The sequence below is a fragment of the Fusarium pseudograminearum genome, chromosome 4, assembly GCF_000303195.2.
Source record: "Fusarium pseudograminearum CS3096 chromosome 4, whole genome shotgun sequence".
Taxonomy (NCBI): domain Eukaryota; kingdom Fungi; phylum Ascomycota; class Sordariomycetes; order Hypocreales; family Nectriaceae; genus Fusarium; species Fusarium pseudograminearum.
Window position 1 is genome coordinate 4,098,447 of NC_031954.1, and position 16,895 is coordinate 4,115,341.

General features: G+C 48.7%; 6 protein-coding genes across 6 annotated transcripts, besides 1 other annotated feature; 3 read left to right on the top strand and 3 right to left on the bottom strand.

Moving 5' to 3' along the window:
- Positions 1–8: 8 nt before the first annotated feature.
- Positions 9–6,920, bottom strand: FPSE_08062 (uncharacterized protein; the record flags this gene model as incomplete). Its single annotated transcript, XM_009261180.1, has 4 exons — positions 9–913; positions 1,513–5,544; positions 5,590–6,056; positions 6,484–6,920. 4 exons carry the CDS (start codon positions 6,918–6,920, stop codon positions 9–11), a joined length of 5,841 nt encoding a protein of 1,946 aa, XP_009259455.1.
- An 899-nt stretch (positions 6,921–7,819) lies between these two features.
- On the top strand, positions 7,820–8,995 carry FPSE_08063 (uncharacterized protein; the record flags this gene model as incomplete). The annotated part of the gene is made up of 5 exons (XM_009261181.1): positions 7,820–7,961; positions 8,012–8,130; positions 8,185–8,307; positions 8,364–8,434; positions 8,491–8,995. 5 exons carry the CDS (start codon positions 7,820–7,822, stop codon positions 8,993–8,995), a joined length of 960 nt encoding a protein of 319 aa, XP_009259456.1.
- Positions 8,996–9,102: 107 nt separating this feature from the next.
- On the bottom strand, positions 9,103–10,792 carry FPSE_08064 (uncharacterized protein; the record flags this gene model as incomplete). The annotated part of the gene is made up of 3 exons (XM_009261182.1): positions 9,103–9,915; positions 10,028–10,290; positions 10,366–10,792. The coding sequence occupies 3 exons, from the start codon at positions 10,790–10,792 to the stop codon at positions 9,103–9,105; spliced, it is 1,503 nt and encodes a 500-aa protein (XP_009259457.1).
- Positions 10,546–10,573: a microsatellite.
- Positions 10,793–11,894: 1,102 nt separating the features above from the next.
- On the top strand, positions 11,895–13,708 carry FPSE_08065 (uncharacterized protein; the record flags this gene model as incomplete). Its single annotated transcript, XM_009261183.1, has 5 exons — positions 11,895–11,946; positions 12,021–12,091; positions 12,149–12,511; positions 12,563–13,315; positions 13,364–13,708. The coding sequence occupies 5 exons, from the start codon at positions 11,895–11,897 to the stop codon at positions 13,706–13,708; spliced, it is 1,584 nt and encodes a 527-aa protein (XP_009259458.1).
- A 141-nt stretch (positions 13,709–13,849) lies between these two features.
- FPSE_08066 (uncharacterized protein) lies at positions 13,850–14,495 on the bottom strand (the record flags this gene model as incomplete). The annotated part of the gene is made up of 2 exons (XM_009261184.1): positions 13,850–14,155; positions 14,208–14,495. 2 exons carry the CDS (start codon positions 14,493–14,495, stop codon positions 13,850–13,852), a joined length of 594 nt encoding a protein of 197 aa, XP_009259459.1.
- Positions 14,496–14,928: 433 nt separating this feature from the next.
- Positions 14,929–16,844, top strand: FPSE_08067 (uncharacterized protein; the record flags this gene model as incomplete). The annotated part of the gene is made up of 6 exons (XM_009261185.1): positions 14,929–15,222; positions 15,272–15,394; positions 15,441–15,593; positions 15,643–16,521; positions 16,572–16,659; positions 16,711–16,844. 6 exons carry the CDS (start codon positions 14,929–14,931, stop codon positions 16,842–16,844), a joined length of 1,671 nt encoding a protein of 556 aa, XP_009259460.1.
- Between the last annotated feature and the right edge of the window lie 51 nt (positions 16,845–16,895).

Genomic DNA, 16,895 nt, shown 5'->3' on the forward strand with positions numbered 1-16,895 from the left:
TCAAGTTGCTATAAACCCAAAACCTTTTCCTCTGCAAGCATCGACTTGTAGGCATCATGCCACCACTTGTGAGTTTCCTGCCCACCAGCCCACGAACCATCAGCTCCCAACTCATCCCAAGGCTTGGGACTCAGAATGTAGTGAACATTCTTCACCCGACCATCACGCCAGATTGCTCCATGAACACTAGGGTTACGCATGGTCTTCAAAGCGTTGTAGATGTACGGTAAAGCCACCCAACGATCCTTGAAAACGTCTGCGAGAAGATCTTGGTCAGGAAACTTGTATTCTGAGCAGCTCGGGTCATCCATCTTGGCGAGAATCTGATCGAAGAGATTCTTGGATGGATTGATGACGAGAAGTCCACTGTTTAGTTTACCTAAACCTGTGGATAGACTAGCTCCGTGGGTCTGAGCAACATCGGGCTTGTCGTGCTGAGATGTGAACGAACAGTTCGCTGGTATCCAGTTTGGTGGATAATGCGCTTTTCGGAGTGGATTGCAAGTGCACGCATGAGAAGCAGCAAAGAGTCTGTTTCTCTCAGTCATAGCTTCAGTTTCATCAGGGGGAGCATCAAGCTCAATGTCCATCAGCTCATCCATGTTGTGGAGCGGCAACATGTCAGAATCCAAAAGAACGATTCGTGAGAAATCGGTAAGCGAGAAGGCGATCAGCTTGGTCCAGCATTCAGTGAACCGCGAATCTTCAAGGTAGTCTCGTGAGGTGGTTGGCGATATGCGTTCCACTTCCAGTGTTCTAATGTCTCGTTTCTTGAGAATGTCAAGACCTTCCTCAGAGAGTGCATTGGTGTACAGAACCAGTAAAGGGTATCTTGACTTGACACAACGCAGACGGTAGTTGAGCGTCAAGACACCTTTGAGATAATCGGTGTTTGTCACCAGAGTAGCCCATACTGCCAAGACCAGTCAGTGGTTGAAGCCCATATGTCCCCGCAAGGATAGTACATACCTTTTGATTGCTTTGGGAGTTCAGTTTTGGAAACCATCTTGTTTAGCTACGGAACAGATTGTTGAGGTTGAAAGATCTGTTATCTTTGTAGTCAAAAGAAAGCAAGATGAAAGTCGAGGCTGAGCTTCCGATCATGCCGTAGGTGGCTGGGACGGCATATGCAAGAAGGTTTGGTTAGTGGATGAGAACTCGCTGATCAGCAATGATACATTGCGCTATTGGATGAGAACCTATTGGAGTCGACACTAAACGCCAGCCGTACGCTTTAGCCTGTACAGCCTGTTCTGAAGACGGTGTTTGTGTCTCAGATGTATTGGTAAGTGGACATTGGGCAAGCTTGGCGTAGCTGAAAAGTCCCGCACCCGGCTCCACGACCGGAAACATATCTTCCAGACTCCAGCACAGCAAAGCTATTGGATGAGATGATATAATCTATTCAATAGTCTAGCTTATCTCTCGGAATCAACGTATGTTCGTTTATGCATATATCGTACTTTCTATCAAAGCACTCTGAACAAATCAGAATCTCGTCCCAATACTCACTCCAGCACTTGTTACAGCCATATCCCTTGTCATTCTCAACACTCAGGGTGCAAACATCACAGTACCCAAGCTCGACATCGCAGACAACAGTCGGAGCATCGTCTGGTGGAGCTTCTCTGTGAAAATATCTGAAAGGGCCAAGAGAGTCTTCAGTCAGTCCAATTGACTGAAGTAGCTCTACCATTTCGTGCTTTCCCGTACGTCCTGCCCACCATAGCAAGTTCTGACCTATAATTGGCCAGGCTACGATGCTGGCGCCGCTTTCAATCAGGAGCTTTGCTATCTCGACGTGGCCGTTGGCTACTGCTGCGTGTAGAGGTGTGAGGAACTTCCAGTTCTGACAGTCCAGTTCGATATCTGGACTTGATAGTAGGATGTTTACCATTTCGACGTAACCGAAGCGAGCAGCGGAGAATAGTGGCGTAACGCCATAATTATTGGCATGGTTGATGGAGACTTCGGGGACCGATAGTAGAAGCGTGACGACTTCGACATGGTCGTGATGGGCTGCAGCAGACAAAGGTGTGTCTCCGCAATTCGACGGGAGATCTATGTATTTCTCCACCCCACGATCAAGAAGCTCTTTTACGATCCCGGCGCTGCCTCCCTTTGACGCGGCAAAAAGAATACTCTTGTTGTAGTCGTCCACGAGCATTAGAGTCGACTCAGCTTCGGGATACTCAAGCAATCTCTGAAACACCTCCAAACTACCACTTTCGGCTGCGGCAAAGATTGTTGATCTATTGTCAGCCGTCAAAGTCGCAATATCCGACTCAGCTCCGTGTTCGAGCAGTTTGTCAACGGGCCCAATATCTCCTCTCGCCGCTGCCATATACAACGGACAGTCGCCATCCTTATCCAATGCTCTAATGGTCGATTCGGCTCCATGCTCGAATAACAGATTGATCATCTCAACATGACCTTTGTATAACGCTTCATGAAGTGGCGTGTTACCCTTGTCGTTCGCAACGGTAACGGTTGCCTCGGCGCCATGATCGAGTAGTTGCTTGACAATATCAAGCTCCCCACTTCTACATGCAGCATATAATGGGCTGTTGCCAAATGCAGTCATGGTTGTAACAGTGGACTTGGCACCGTGAGCCAGTAGTTCTCTGACGATTTCCACTTGGCCTGTATCTGCGGCAGCGTAGAGCGCTGTCTCGTGATGGACATCGATAGATTCAATGGTTGACTCGGCTCCGTGACTGAGAAGTAATTTGACTATCTCTAGATGGCCCCTGCGTGAGGCAGCGTATAAAGGTGTCTCTCCATTTACATCAACAACCGCCATTGTAGATTCGGCACCATGCTCAAGTAATAGCTTGACGATATCCACATGACCGTAGTTGGCGGCTACCCACAACGGTGTATCCCCGTCAACGGAAGCCACGGCAATTGTTTCTGCAGCTCCTCTACTCAGTAGTTTCTCAACAGTGCTGGTATTACCATGCCGTGATGCAATCCACAACGCAGTCTTTCCATCCGTGTCGGCCATGGTAAGAGTTTCGGCAGCCCCATGGTCCAACAGAACTGTTGCAACTTCGGTATGGCCCTTCCTTGCTGCTCGCCATAATGGAGTGTGAAGTTTCGTAGTCTTTGCATCGAGCATAGTTCGTATATTGTCGTGTTTGTAATCAAGAATTGAATTGACCGCGTTCGCCCTTCCATGATATGATGCAAAGTGTAGCGGAGTACGCCCTTCGCTATCCACCATGAACATCGAATCTTCAATACCTGGACGAAGTATGGCTTTCATCAAATCTTCTGAATCTTCCATCATACATGCTAGATGTAGCAGTGTCAATCCCCCGTCCTTTGTCACAGTCGATAGCGTAGTATCTGCTCCATGGTCTAGAAGTAACTTGACCAGGTCTATGTGACCTTGGACAGCAGCCAACATGACCGCTGTACCACCATTGGGTTTGACAACAGTAAATGATGGGGCGCAGCCATGATCGATCAAGACTTTAGCCATCTCGGTATCGCCGGTACGACAGACGAAATGCAGCGGAGGGCCCGCGGAGGACTGTTCGACTGTCATGCTATCAGGTCCACTTTGCAGTATCAATCTGGCCACTTCACTGTTGCCGGTTTTACAACACGCCATATGCACGGCATTCATTCCCTGATATTCCTTTTTCGTCAGATCTGCACCGCCTTTGATCAAGTAGTCGCAACACCTCAAGTTTCCTTTGACTGAAGCTACATGAAGCGGCGTTCTTCCAGAATCATCTTGTGCCGAAGGGTCCGCTCCATGGCTCAGTAATATCTTGACTATTTCATCAAACTCGTTCCAAACTGCCAAGTGCAGACAAGTATGTGTGTCTGGCCATGTAGCTCCCACGTCGGCTCCGCATTGGAGGAGTTTCTCTACCGTTTCAGGCATGTTGGCTTTGCAAGCTTCGATCAGAGGAGCTCTTCCACAAGAGCTCGGTCTGTTCGCATTAGTCTCGTTTATGAGGTAATTGGCCATGTCGTTCCACCCGTAATTCAAGGCATACTCAAGGGGGTTGCATGGTCGGTGATATTCTGTCTCTCCTTCTTTCTTGGCGTTCGCATTCATGGCTGAGGCCACATACTCGGAAAATGGCTTCCATAGCGGGTTCTCCTCTCTCAGCAGATCTGTGGCAAGTTCCCAAACTGAGTCATCCGACGAGGCGTCCTTCATATGCTTGACCCATATTCCAGTAGCGTACCAACGAAGACTTCTGCCAGTGATGTTCGGGTTGTATTCCTCATGCCAAACTTGAGGCTGGTTGAAATACTGCAGACAGGCCTTCGCAATAACTGTGTGGTGGTATGCTTCGTAAGAGCTCTGCAGCTTTCCGCTGTGCTGAATCCAGCTTGGTAGTGGGAGATGCTGTCCAAGGTATTGGCGTACCGAAAAGTGAGGTATATGGACAAACATATCCTTCACCTCCAACAAAGGGCCGCACAATCCGACTATCTCTGTCTTGACGTACTCATTGTCAACTTCGTCGGGGTACTCGTCGGGGTCTAGTTCTTCGAACTGTGTGATGAGGACAGCTTCTGTGATCTCCCAGACTGACAGAGCCCGCCTCGCAAAGGCAGCCCAACGCAGCAGCGCAAAGACCCGATCTTTCTCCCATTGAGACATCTCCATGATTCTTTTCCAATTATGGTCATAAAGACGGTCGAGACCTGGAGGTGTATTCTCCACAGCGTCGTGAAGCCGTTTCTTACTCATGCCTTTCCTGAGTGTTTCCTCTTGCATTCGAATCCACAGGAATTGGCCTTCGCATCGTTTCGTCATTGCTTCTGAGATAGTCGTTCTTATCTCTTCGCTCTTGTTGGATAACTTCTTGTCGACGATGGACTGCGAAAAAGCGGCGGTGTCGGATCGCACGTCGTCTGGGGTGATCCTGTACTCTGTGAATATCTCTGGTGCGTTCTCCTCCAAAGCCTCTCTGATTTCTGGCTCGTCTCGGCTAATGAACAGGATTCTCGCGTTACTGTTTGCGACGGCCTGTAACACATCAGAGATAAATCGAGAGAGCGAAGAGTCGTCAATCCCAAGCTGCGAGCATTCATCCAGTCCATCAGCGATAAATGTGCATCCAGGTACAGCTTCGACGATTTCGGCAAAGAGATCAATCAAGTTCCTCCGAGAGGCCTTTTCTGTAGGGAATGCCTCCCAAGCGCGACGGACGCATTCGAAAGCATCTTCGTGTAGGTCAGCGACTTGGTGTATCCAGGATCGTAACGCTAGGTAGGGAGTATCGCGAGTGCCGAGGTCGGATGTGAAGAAGAAGTAAGAAACAGGTGAATCGAGGGTTTTCGATAGATGCTGCACGATGCGGGCGCAAAGGATTGTTTTGCCGAAGCCTGCGGGGCCGGTGATCCAGAGCAGACCTGGAGAGGTTGGGTTTTCGGGAGACACCCAATTCTCAAACTCTTGTCGATCAAAGATCCAACTGCACGTGTTTTCGACTCGTTGGTCCAAAGAGTCTTGATACTTGTCATTGGAAGAGGGTATCCCCAACCACGAGTAGATATCACGTCGCATCTCATCTACATTTTGTTAGGTTAAGAATTGCGATATGGAAAGTGACTTACTTTTCATTCCTTGCTCCATGTTGAGCAGGATTTGTCGTACATCAGACCAGCCCTCATCCTTGTGATCTCCAGAATGCTTGTGGCCGTTGTGGTCGATTGACACCAGGTTGTGCAGCTGTTGCACCAATGTTTCAAATACTTCAACCTGTTCAGTGCGATCTTCCTTGCCTCCCAGGGCCCATCTGAGCCTCTTTCGCCTCGACTGCAGGATCCCGGTGAACCGCTCATTTTGATGCATATTCTGCTGTGGGTTGCCATCCTCACAAATGGTTTTGGCAATGATGTGAAGAATGTCCTGAATCACACTGGCTGTGTTTTCATCATTCAACCCATAATAATGATCTGGTAGAAGAAGTCCCTGCGATATTCCCACGCTGGCGCCCCATTGCTCGAATCGTGACCTAGCAGCACGAAACCGCGTATCGAGAATATGAGAATCGGCGCTGGAAGACTTGTAGGATTGAAACCTTGCCAATGAATCTAGACAAGTATTGAAAAGACCAGCAATGCCTACAATTCCTATCGCTAGCCCTGCCGCCTCCATCTAGGCGAGATTGTGTATTGTTGGAGTCGATGAGGGGTTTGTTTGGAGCTGCTTATTTCTTGTGTTGACGCTTATTATTTAGGCGTAGTAGGGACCCAGCCAGGGCTCTTTGCAAGGCTCACAGGTCTTAGATCCTGCTGTCTTGGCAGACTAGCCGCTAACTGGGGCTGTGAGAAATTAGAGGCCAAAATACGAATAGTGACAGTTCATGTCAATTTAAGAACCAGCCTCGGTCCATTCATTTTTAGACCATAAGGCAAGAAGCTGTCTTTTCTATCCAACCTAGCTTGTTTATAGCTTGGAGTTGCTGTTGTGAATCACTCCATTCTTTCATCACCCTAAATCCTCACATAACAAACATCTCTTCCTCCTCATCACTATCCTCCTCCTGCTCGATAAGATCAATGACAAGTGCTGACTTGTCATTCACCTTGTCAAGCTGAAATCCAGCTGCCAAAGAATCCGTCGCATCGTTTATGCAGCCAGCCACGTCCAATCCAATATCCAGCTCCTTCAGCGCCAGACAGATAGTTCGGAAGTGCTCATGGTGTGCATCTGCGTTCTCACCCGCGTCAAAAATAAGGATAGCGTTTCGGTGGAACAAGCAGAAGTCGTCTTTCACTTCAGCGTGGTTCTTGAGGGCGGCAAGTTTCTCAGGTGTTGTGCTTGCGCTGGTAACGAGGCGGGTGAAAAGGCCTGCTTCAAGGAGCGACTTGACGGATGGAGAGTTTTGGGGAGAGAAGATGACCACGTTGGGTGGGAGGCCTGAAGCCGTAGTTGCGTCCATTTTGACAGTGAGATGTGTCCGTTACTGTGATTTTGTGATGATTGAAAAGTTTGAAGACTGATATCCGCTGCTAACTGGAGATTTTCATGATGAGTCATCTCGTCTAGGGTAAACGACGCGATAAAAAGTGTCAGTTGTCAACAGGACTGTGATAGGCAATTTCTCTTCAAGTAAAGCTTAGAATATCACTAAAAATAAGGGGATGTCCATCAATTATCATACTAGATTTCGAATAATTTCTTTCCGATTTCTTCTACGTTGAAACGTCGGGACATGGTGTCAATGGACAAATCACTAACACATCCGATGGGGCATAACTAGCCATCACGAAACAACCATCGGGATTTAGACCACAGAACAACCCAAACAAGAAAGGAAATAAAATAAACAAAGCACTAGCAAAATAAAGATTGCAATAAAGTTCATCCAAACTCCAAAGATAAAGATACGGACTATCTTTATTCCATGCCCAAGGCTAACTGGTCCTTTTGGAGCCGTGTAGCCGGGGTAAGCTCTGACGATCACAACCAAAACCCCGCTTTGTAGAACGATAAAGAGATAACAGTAGCGTGGAGTTATATCACTAACTCTTTGTAGTCAGATCTCCTGGTGTTGACGATAAGACCATATCATATCCCTAACAGAATCATCCACCAACCATCTCCCCCAGACCTGATATCCCAACATGACCTTGCCCACGTTTGGAAGGAGAGCACGCGAGCTTGAGATACAGAGCGAAGGAATAGGGAACTTTTGAAGTCTTGGCAGTTGCGATAACGGACATTGCCGTACTCCGCCTGTGTTGGTTATAGATAAAAAGATCGTCACTTCTCAATTGACTCGTTCTTGAATGTCCCAACAAGCTCAATTCCATCTGGCCATTAAGGTGTCGAGTCAAGATGCGTCTGTCAACTATCCTCACCGGAGCAGCCCTGTTCTCCTCCTCACAGGCTCTCAATATCCTCCTCAATAACGATGATGGATTCGGCTCTGGCAACCTTCGTGAGATGTACCGTCTCTTCAAAGAAAAGGGCCACAATGGTACCCAGTCTCTCTCATATTATCGGAAACAGACAACTGACATTGACCAGTCTGGCTCGTTGCACCAGCCACCAAGCAAAGTGGCAAGGGTGGTACCTCTGATTTCACCGCCGAGGGCAATTTGACTGGTCCTTCTCAATATGACCTCATTCCCAAGGGTGCACCATCAGTAGGGCTACAAGATACACGATTGAAATGTGGCGAGACTAACAGGCTATGTTAGGTTGGAAGTGATCCCAAGGATAGCCAAATTTGGTACTACAATGGCACCCCTGCGGCATGCACATTTGTTGCTCTCGACTATGTGCTCCCCCGATATGCCAACTTTAGCGTTCCCGACCTTGTGGTATGTTTTCGTATAACTTGATTTGGTTAATTGGACCTTGACACTGACATATCTAGGTAACTGGTCCCAATTATGGTACCAACCTAGGTGGTTTCGTTTGGACTCTATCCGGTACCGCCGGCGCTGCGTAAGTTCTCATCAAAACCCCTGTCTTGAAACGCGTGGGTACTAACAGGGTCACAGATACGCTGCCACAAACCGTGGACTTCCCGCCATTGCAATCTCAGCAAGCAACCAAGAAGTCCCCTACTTCGACGTCAAGAACCGCACCAACCCGGCTACTTGGGCTGCTCAAGCCTCTGTCAAATTCGTCGAGAACTTCATCGCCACTGCTGGCAAGAACGGTCCTCTCTTGCCCATCGGCTACGGTGTCAACGTCAATCTCCCCGTGCTGACGGAAAAGGACCATGATCCCGAGTTCGTGCAGACACGGTTCACAGGCAACGCGCACGTTAACGAAGCGGTCCTTGATCCCAAGAAGGGAACGTTTACGTGGGCCAACATTAAGCCTTATGCCGCGGGTGTGAATGCTTGCATCAACGGCAACTGCTCGCTGCCCGGTGAGACGTATGTTGTCGAGAATGGAAAGGCGTCTGTTTCATTTTATACAGTTGACTACAGTGCTCCCGAGACAGAGTACACCGAATCACTTATCGACCGGGTTGCTTCTTTCATTGGGAAAAAATAAGTAAGAACTAGTTCGGAATTGATACGATAGTAATGACATATATCATAACATATAATAAATAGTGTATACTGTTACATAGTCCCATACGCCTGCTTTCCCATAAGTGATTAAAAAATCGCAAGTTCAATATTCCTTTCTCGCGCCACCTTCTCAATGTCAAACGTCGACGTCCCGTCTTCCCACGCCGCGTCGATCAACTCAAACATAACCTTGAGCAGGTCAACCGTATCAGTCGCGAAGGATTCTTTGGCATCATCCATCGTCCTTTTCCACGTAGGGTGTAACTTCAGCAGCGGAACCTCCAGACCAGCATTGAGGACAGGATACGTCAAACCGTTATGCACAAGCAAGTGCTGGTTACGGGGTTCTTCATAGGCTTTCAGGAGAGCATCTATTGATGCAATAAGACGACACATTACAATTTCTGTGCTGGGGTAGTTCTTGGGTGCGTCATCGGCCCGTTCGGGGATGCCTCTTGCTTTTCGACTCATTCTCTGACGACGACGGACTTCGAGGACACCTGCTAACTTCCAGGAATCCCAGTAGTGGACTTGTAGAGATTCACCAATGTCACCGGGCCATGACCAGAAGCGACTTTCGGTGTACTCTGGTTCGTTATCGACGAGTCCTGCGAAGATGTCTAGTAATGATCGTGGGACACCTGACACGACTTCGATGCCATCGGCCCGACCGTCTTGTGTATCATCTTGGAGACGGCGGAGGAGCTTCCAGACACCAATGGGTGGACCGGCTCTGCCGATGACCATGGAGGGCATGTCCATGACACCCAAGACTTCAAGGATGTGCTGATGATAGAGATTGTCAATGGGGATTTGACCTGGGGTTTTCAACTTGTTTCGCAAGTCGTAGACGTTGACCATGAGTTCGAGGTACATGGTCCATTCTTTTGCCTGAAGTAACTGTACTCAAATTAGCAAGCATACACCAAGATTTAAGTACTATCGAGTATAGTGGAATAGCAGGACAGGACAGATAAGAGTGAGATGTAAGAGTGAAAAATCGTAGACATACACATAACGAGCAGACGAGCAACCCAGCACACACGGTCGCGACGTGGAACTTTTCGTAACGGGTGGTAAGCTCTTGACGAAACGTCTGCAGAGCCAAGTCGACGTACTCCATCGACTTTACCGACATGCCATCATCCATGTAGCCCTGTATGGCGCCAGCGATCATGACGAGGGCCGGACTTTGGAGGGCCATCTCCTCAAAGAAGGGCTTGATCCAGGAACTAGCTTCCGTTGTGTACAAGAGATTGAGCCCATTTTGCATAACTAGACCAAGTTTTAGTGACTATCCGTTTTGATTGCCGAGGTCGGCAACATTAAATGAGGAGGAGGAGTAATGACATCTCTTGAATATCCGATCCGATGGATCTGGCACGCCAGTCGCGCTTCTGGGCGAAAATGCCGCCGACGACTCCGTGCTGGAGGGGTTGTGATTTGACACGGTCGAGAGGGAATTCTCCGAGTCCATCGACATGTCTGGATTGCTATCAGCAGTACTGGGAGGATACTGGGGTAGCTGTAGCTGCTGCTGCTGCTGCTGCTGCTGCTGAGGATAAGGTAGCGTGGAAGGCGGAACGAATGACGCGTCGGGGATGGAGGCACCGGCAAAACGGCCTCTAGAAGCAACACCGTTGACCCATCTCAACGGCGTAGAGTAGCCCTGGCATCTCATGCCTCTTTGGGAGCAAGCCTGGCACTCTGGACGGCCTTGGTCGCATTTTCGCTTCCGGGCTTTACAATTCAGGCATCCGCCGCGCGAGCGGGCCATGACTTAAGTTGGAAGTCTCTTTCTATGTAGAGATACCAACAACAGACCAACCTATGGCCCTGCTCCTTTAGCCCCCTAGGATGGGACTTGGGACAGCTAGCTCCGGGTACAAGATCTGTGGGGGAGAGATCTAAAAGAAATGGGCTCGAACCCAGATAGGTCGAGCGAGTGACCAGAATAGTAATAAACTCGTAATCGTAGGTTCTGTATAGGTATCGATCGGATGGTCGCGCGTCTCGGCAATTCAGGGATATAGCCAAAAAGAGGGGAGAGAGTGGGAAAAGTAAAGCGAACTTGCTGGTTGCGGGGGCGCGTATCAAGAGTATATAGACCGAAAAGGGGTGAAAGAGGCGCCGCGCAACCAATTGCCCAAACTAGTTTAGTTCCTTCAGGTCTCTGCCTCATGTCATCTTATCACAGCCACCCACCAGGTAGAGTCCTGTTGGGTGGCTTGGCCCTGACGAAACGTGGAGAGTAACGAACAAACCAACTGGAGGGAGGAGAGCAGAGATTTGCAGAGGACAAGCGAAGCGAGTGACTTGTCTAGCCAGGGTTAGTCTAGTGAGCAACACGAGAGACCAGGGTCTTTGCAACAAGTACCGACAAGGGTCAAGCGGTAGATTACTTCTCTAGTGCTCACTAGCCAAAGTTAATTTTCTGCGGACAGACCACTTCTTGTTGGCTCTCTTGTCTCTGCTTCTTCTTCCTTCTCCTATGTTTGAGGTATCACAATCAGCTGGACGCGACTCGAACATCAGGCTGCGAATGTATCAAGTCTGTCTCGTGCCTTACGGTGCACCAAGAAAGCACTCTCATGCATGCACGCACGCACACACACCAACAATATTACATGCGCGTGTGTGGCTGTAATCAAACTACCTAGGTGATCTCTCCTGCTTTTGGGCGTCTTGTCGGCACTTGATTGACTCGTATCCCACTCTATCCCATTATTCCAAAACCTCCAACGTCAAGTTATATATAACCTAGCCCGCCTCGCGCAGCTGCAGCACACATCAAATTCAACATAATTTAAATCTCTATATTGACTACCACTCTGTTTCCTTATTTGAATCCACCTTGAATTGCCATCATCATTGTCGACATGGCATCTTCCGACCCTGTGGTTATCCCCGGCGAGGTTCGGTTGATCCTTGGTGCGTTCCCACAACAACACGCGCTGCCCCTACAACTTGACGATCATCATGAATTTAATACTGACTCAGCACAGCAGAAGCCTCAACCGACGCGTCAACTTTCGTGCTCCAGCCAACACCTTCCTCAGATCCCAATGAGCCGCTGGTTAGATCTCCCCGCTCAAATCTTGTCATATTAATAAATTAACATGTTCTACTCTAGAACTGGTCATCTTGGCGCAAATGTCTCAATTTCGGCTTCACCATCGCCGTTACGGTGGCTGCCTTCACCAATATCTCCATCCAGACTGTGTTCTGGCAGCAGATGACTGTTGATATGGGCGTTACCATAACGCAGCTCACTTATTCTTCCTCGGCACAGCTAGCGGGCTTAGCACTCGGCTGTTTGTTCTTTATTCCCTTTACTATCAAGTATGGACGACGACCAACTTATGTCGTGTCTTGTATGGTTCTTGCGGGTGTCACTTGGTGGAGTGCCAGGATGGAGAGCTACGCGGAGTTGATCATTACACAAATCATCACTGGTCTTGCTGGAGCTATTAATGAGACTGCTGTACAGATGACGGTAAGACATATTCTTTCCATACTATTGTATACACATACTAACTTTGCTCAGATCGCTGATCTCTTCTTTGTCCATCGCCGAGGTTCTGCAAACGCACTCTACTTCACCGCCGTCATGGTAGGCGCTTTCCTTTGCCCTATGGCAGCAGGTACTCAAGCTGTCCATCAAGGCTGGCGATGGTCCTACTACAGTCTGGCTATCTGCCTGAGCATCCTCTCTGTCATGTTCCTCGTTGGCTTTGAAGAGACAAAGTACATCCCTATTACTCTGGGCGAGGCTGATGTCATCGACGATGCATCTACCGAACGTCCCGAATCCAAGGATACCATCGATGAAAAGACCAAGATGGAAAGGGTCATCAGTGTCGCTACACAGATTGACAGCAGTATTCCTATGAACACATGGCGTCAACGTCTTCGTTTTCTCACTACGACATCAGAGTCTCTTCCCAAGTTGTTTATGATGCCTCTTCATGTTATTACCCTGCCCCACGTTATGTTTACAGCTCTGCAGTTTGCCTCTGGAGTTTGCTGGCTGGTTGTGTTCATGCAAGTCACATCCATCGTATTCTCTGCTCCTCCTTATTCGTTCACCACTGCTGGTGTTGGATACATGGCTCTTGGTCCGTTTGTGGGCAATGTCTTTGGAAGTATCTACGGTGGACCGTTTGCCGACTGGGCCATTGTTCGGCTAGCGCGAAGAAACGGAGGTCTCTTTGAACCCGAGATGAGACTTTATCCTCTTGCGGTTACCACGGTTTTCATGGCTGGTGGCATCATCATGTTTGGTGTGACTGCCGACCGAGTAAGTAAACCCATACACGATACAACTATTTCGTGCTAACACTCTTAGGGCATGCACTGGATTTATCCCTCTATCGGCGGAGCCTTCTTCGCTTTCGGGCTCGGTGCAAATGGCGACATCACCTTTACTCTCGTCATCGACACCTACCGCGAACTCACAGCCGAAGCCTTCATCGGAATCGCCTTTATGCGCAACGCTGTCTCAGTCGCTATCCCCTTCGCCATTGTTCCCTGGATGAAGACGATGGGCCTGTCCAACATGTACATCCTATCTGGCATGATTGCCTTTGCTGTTGGATGTCTTTTCATTCCCATGATTATCTGGGGCAAGAAGATCCGTACATCTTTGGCACCGAGATACTGGAAATTGGTCGCCAAGAGGTCCGAAATTTGATGATGTGTCATGTTTTAGCGATGGGTTCTGTTTGGAGTTAGGGCATGTTTTGATACGTGAGATGTTTCAATGGAATTATTTCTCTATTTTAAATTTTGGTAGCAAGCTAGTTTCATGAATCAACTTTATTTCATCTATTCATTACAAATTTGCTGCGACTTTACCAGGAAAGTTGGTCAACCGGTAGCAATCAATAACTGGCTTCCCCTGCCACATAGTCATGACACCGATAGCAACAACCCCATTCATCCATCCGTATTCGCTGTGCCCTGGTGCCTCAAATCTGATGTGTGTAAAATATTCTACGTCATCCTGTGACGCCGTATCTTGCTCCCCGAGCTTATCTTGCAGCCCCGGACCGGTTCTGTATACACCCTGTGCTTTGACAAGGATGTGAACGTTATCATCTGTCTTGAGCATGTACATGGCGTTCAACCTAGTAAATGACTAGATAATACTCTGTCAGTATAACGGCAATGATAAAGGCCAAATTATTTACCTTTTTGGGATTGAGCACCTCCGCCCAGTCTGCGCCGCTCTTGTGCACGATCACACCCTTGATCTGGGGACCATGCACACTTCCTCCCTGGATAGGAAGATACAGCCGACTCTTGTCTGAACTGTCTACACCTTCAATAGTTTCAACCCCGCCTTCGTCCATCTCGGCAACGATGCGGTAGATGAATTCAAGATGGGGCATCCGCATCCGAGGTAAGGAAGGTTCGTAGTCATTTCCAGGAGAGGGCACATGAGCGTTAGCTTCGGAAAGGATAGTCTTGGATGGCATCTTGAACAAAAATGATAGTAATATTCGGAATATCGCAGCTACTTTTCGGGAATCTGGACCGCAATTTATCTTTGATATCGCCAGGGTTGCTCGTACATGCAATGCAACCCGTCGATCGTGGGCCGATTACCGGGCGCATCTATTACCCTAAAGGAGAATGTGGACGCGCTTCGGCTAGATCACACCTTAGTTTCGCAAAAGTGGTGTCGTCCTGTCTCGTAGTGCCAATGCGTCGTCGGCACGTACTCTTCCCATCCATGAAACGTTTCGTGCGGGGGCGGTAGAAGGGTTCTGGACTCGGATATTTCTTTTCGCCAAGGGGCTAGTCAAAACCGCGCATATCTGTCACTTTTCATCCCTTCTTGATAAACAATCTTGGACCTGTCATCTTTCCCTATCTCATACTCATCACTCTCCATATCCTGCTATCATTATGCCTGCAACTACCAGCTGGAAGGCTCTCGCCGCTCTCCATCGCGAGAAGCAGGTTGAGGCTGTCCCCAAAGAATGGCTGATTCCTGAAAAGCAGCTCGAAACGCTAAAGGAAGGCGATCGCTTGATAGAGTCCAAGGCCGTTCAGCGTTCTGGACTGCTTTCTGCCAAGGAGATCGACATTACTGAGCGATTCACTGCTTCTGAGTTACTTGGGAAGATACACAGCCAGGAATTTACATCAGAGGAGGTTGTCGTCGCCTTCTCTAAGCGCGCTAGTCTAGCTCAACAATTGGTTTGTCGCGTCTACTCACTAAACACGCACGATAACTAACATTTCCTAGACAGCTTGTTTGACTGAGATTTTCTTCGAAGAGGGTATTGAGAGAGCTAAACAGCTTGATAAGCAGTTGAAAGAGACTGGCAAGTTGGCAGGCCCTCTACATGGACTTCCCATCAGTCTCAAGGTGAGCAAAGATCACCTGGGTGGAGATATCGGTGTTAACCTTTCAGGATTCATTTGTCGTCAAAGGTCATCATGCTACAGTTGGATATATCGAATTCCTTCGACAACCTATCCCTGACACAAACTCGGCGCTAGTTGATCTACTTCTCGACGCAGGAGCAGTTCTGTACTGCAAGACCAATCTTCCCCAAACAATGATGGTACGTAACACGCATATAGTTCTCAACCATATCTAACACATCTTTCTAGACGGCAGACTCAGAGAACAATATCTTTGGTCGCACTCTCAACCCTCACAGAACCACCCTAACAGCAGGCGGTTCCACAGGTGGTGAAGGTTCTCTTATCGGTTTCAGAGGCTCACCACTCGGGGTTGGCAGTGATATCGCCGGCTCCATCCGCATCCCATCTCTCTGCTGCGGCATCTACGGCTTCAAGCCAACATCAGAACGCGTGCCTTTCGGTGGACAATCAGAATACCCGTTCCGTCGGCTTCATATGCCTGGCGTGGCACCAGTTGCTGGTCCTATGGCTAGCTCTGTAGAAGATCTGGAGTTATTCATGAAGATCACTTTGGGTCAAAGACCCTGGAACTATGACCCCTCTGTCGCTGATATCCCATGGCGAGATGTCAACGGTGCTACGGAAAAGAAGTTGACTATCGGAGTCATGGCCGAAGACCCTGATTATCCTCTGAGTCCACCCGTCAAGCGCTCTCTAGCAAAAGCTGCATCAGCCCTTGAAAGCGCAGGTCATAAACTCGTTCGAATCCCAGCATCCCCCAAGCGCAACGCAGGACAAGGCGCAAGAATCGGCTTCCAGTACTTCACAATGGTCGGCCCTGATCCCGATGCCATTTCTCGAGAATGTGGTGAGCCACTTGTTGCTTCAGTGGCCAGATTGGTCCATCCTTTCTTTAACGGAGAGTTCCCCGTTCGTCCAGATCTCGAGATAGCCGATAAGCTGTTCAGCTTGAATGAGGTCAAGATGGAATATACCAAGGCTTGGCAAGAGGTTTGGCGCGACAATGGACTTGACGTTGTTCTCGCACCGGGAGCATCATCAACGGCTGTTCCGCACGATACATATGGAAACCCAGTGTATACTTTGATGTGGAATGTTTTGGATGTGAGTCACTTGTGCAGAGGTCTAAAGAGCTTGTACTAACATTGCTTCAGTTTCCCGCTGGAATTGTTCCTTTCGGCACGTCCTCCAAGCTTGCAGATGGCGAAGCTATCAAGGCCACGACCCCCTTCGAACCAGACTGTAAGTATTCCCACTTTCAAGGCTTCGTTGCGTTTTACTAACGTTACATAGATATCCCAGAAGAAACCGATGGTGCGCCTTGCGCGATTCAGATTGTGGCACCAAAGTTTAGAGATGAGGAGTGTCTACAGGCGATGCAAATAATCGACAGGGATATCAGAGTCTCTCAGGCACATAAGCTTTAAATAACTGTTCAGCATTAAGCTATCTTCATAGCGGAAACGACTCCATAATAA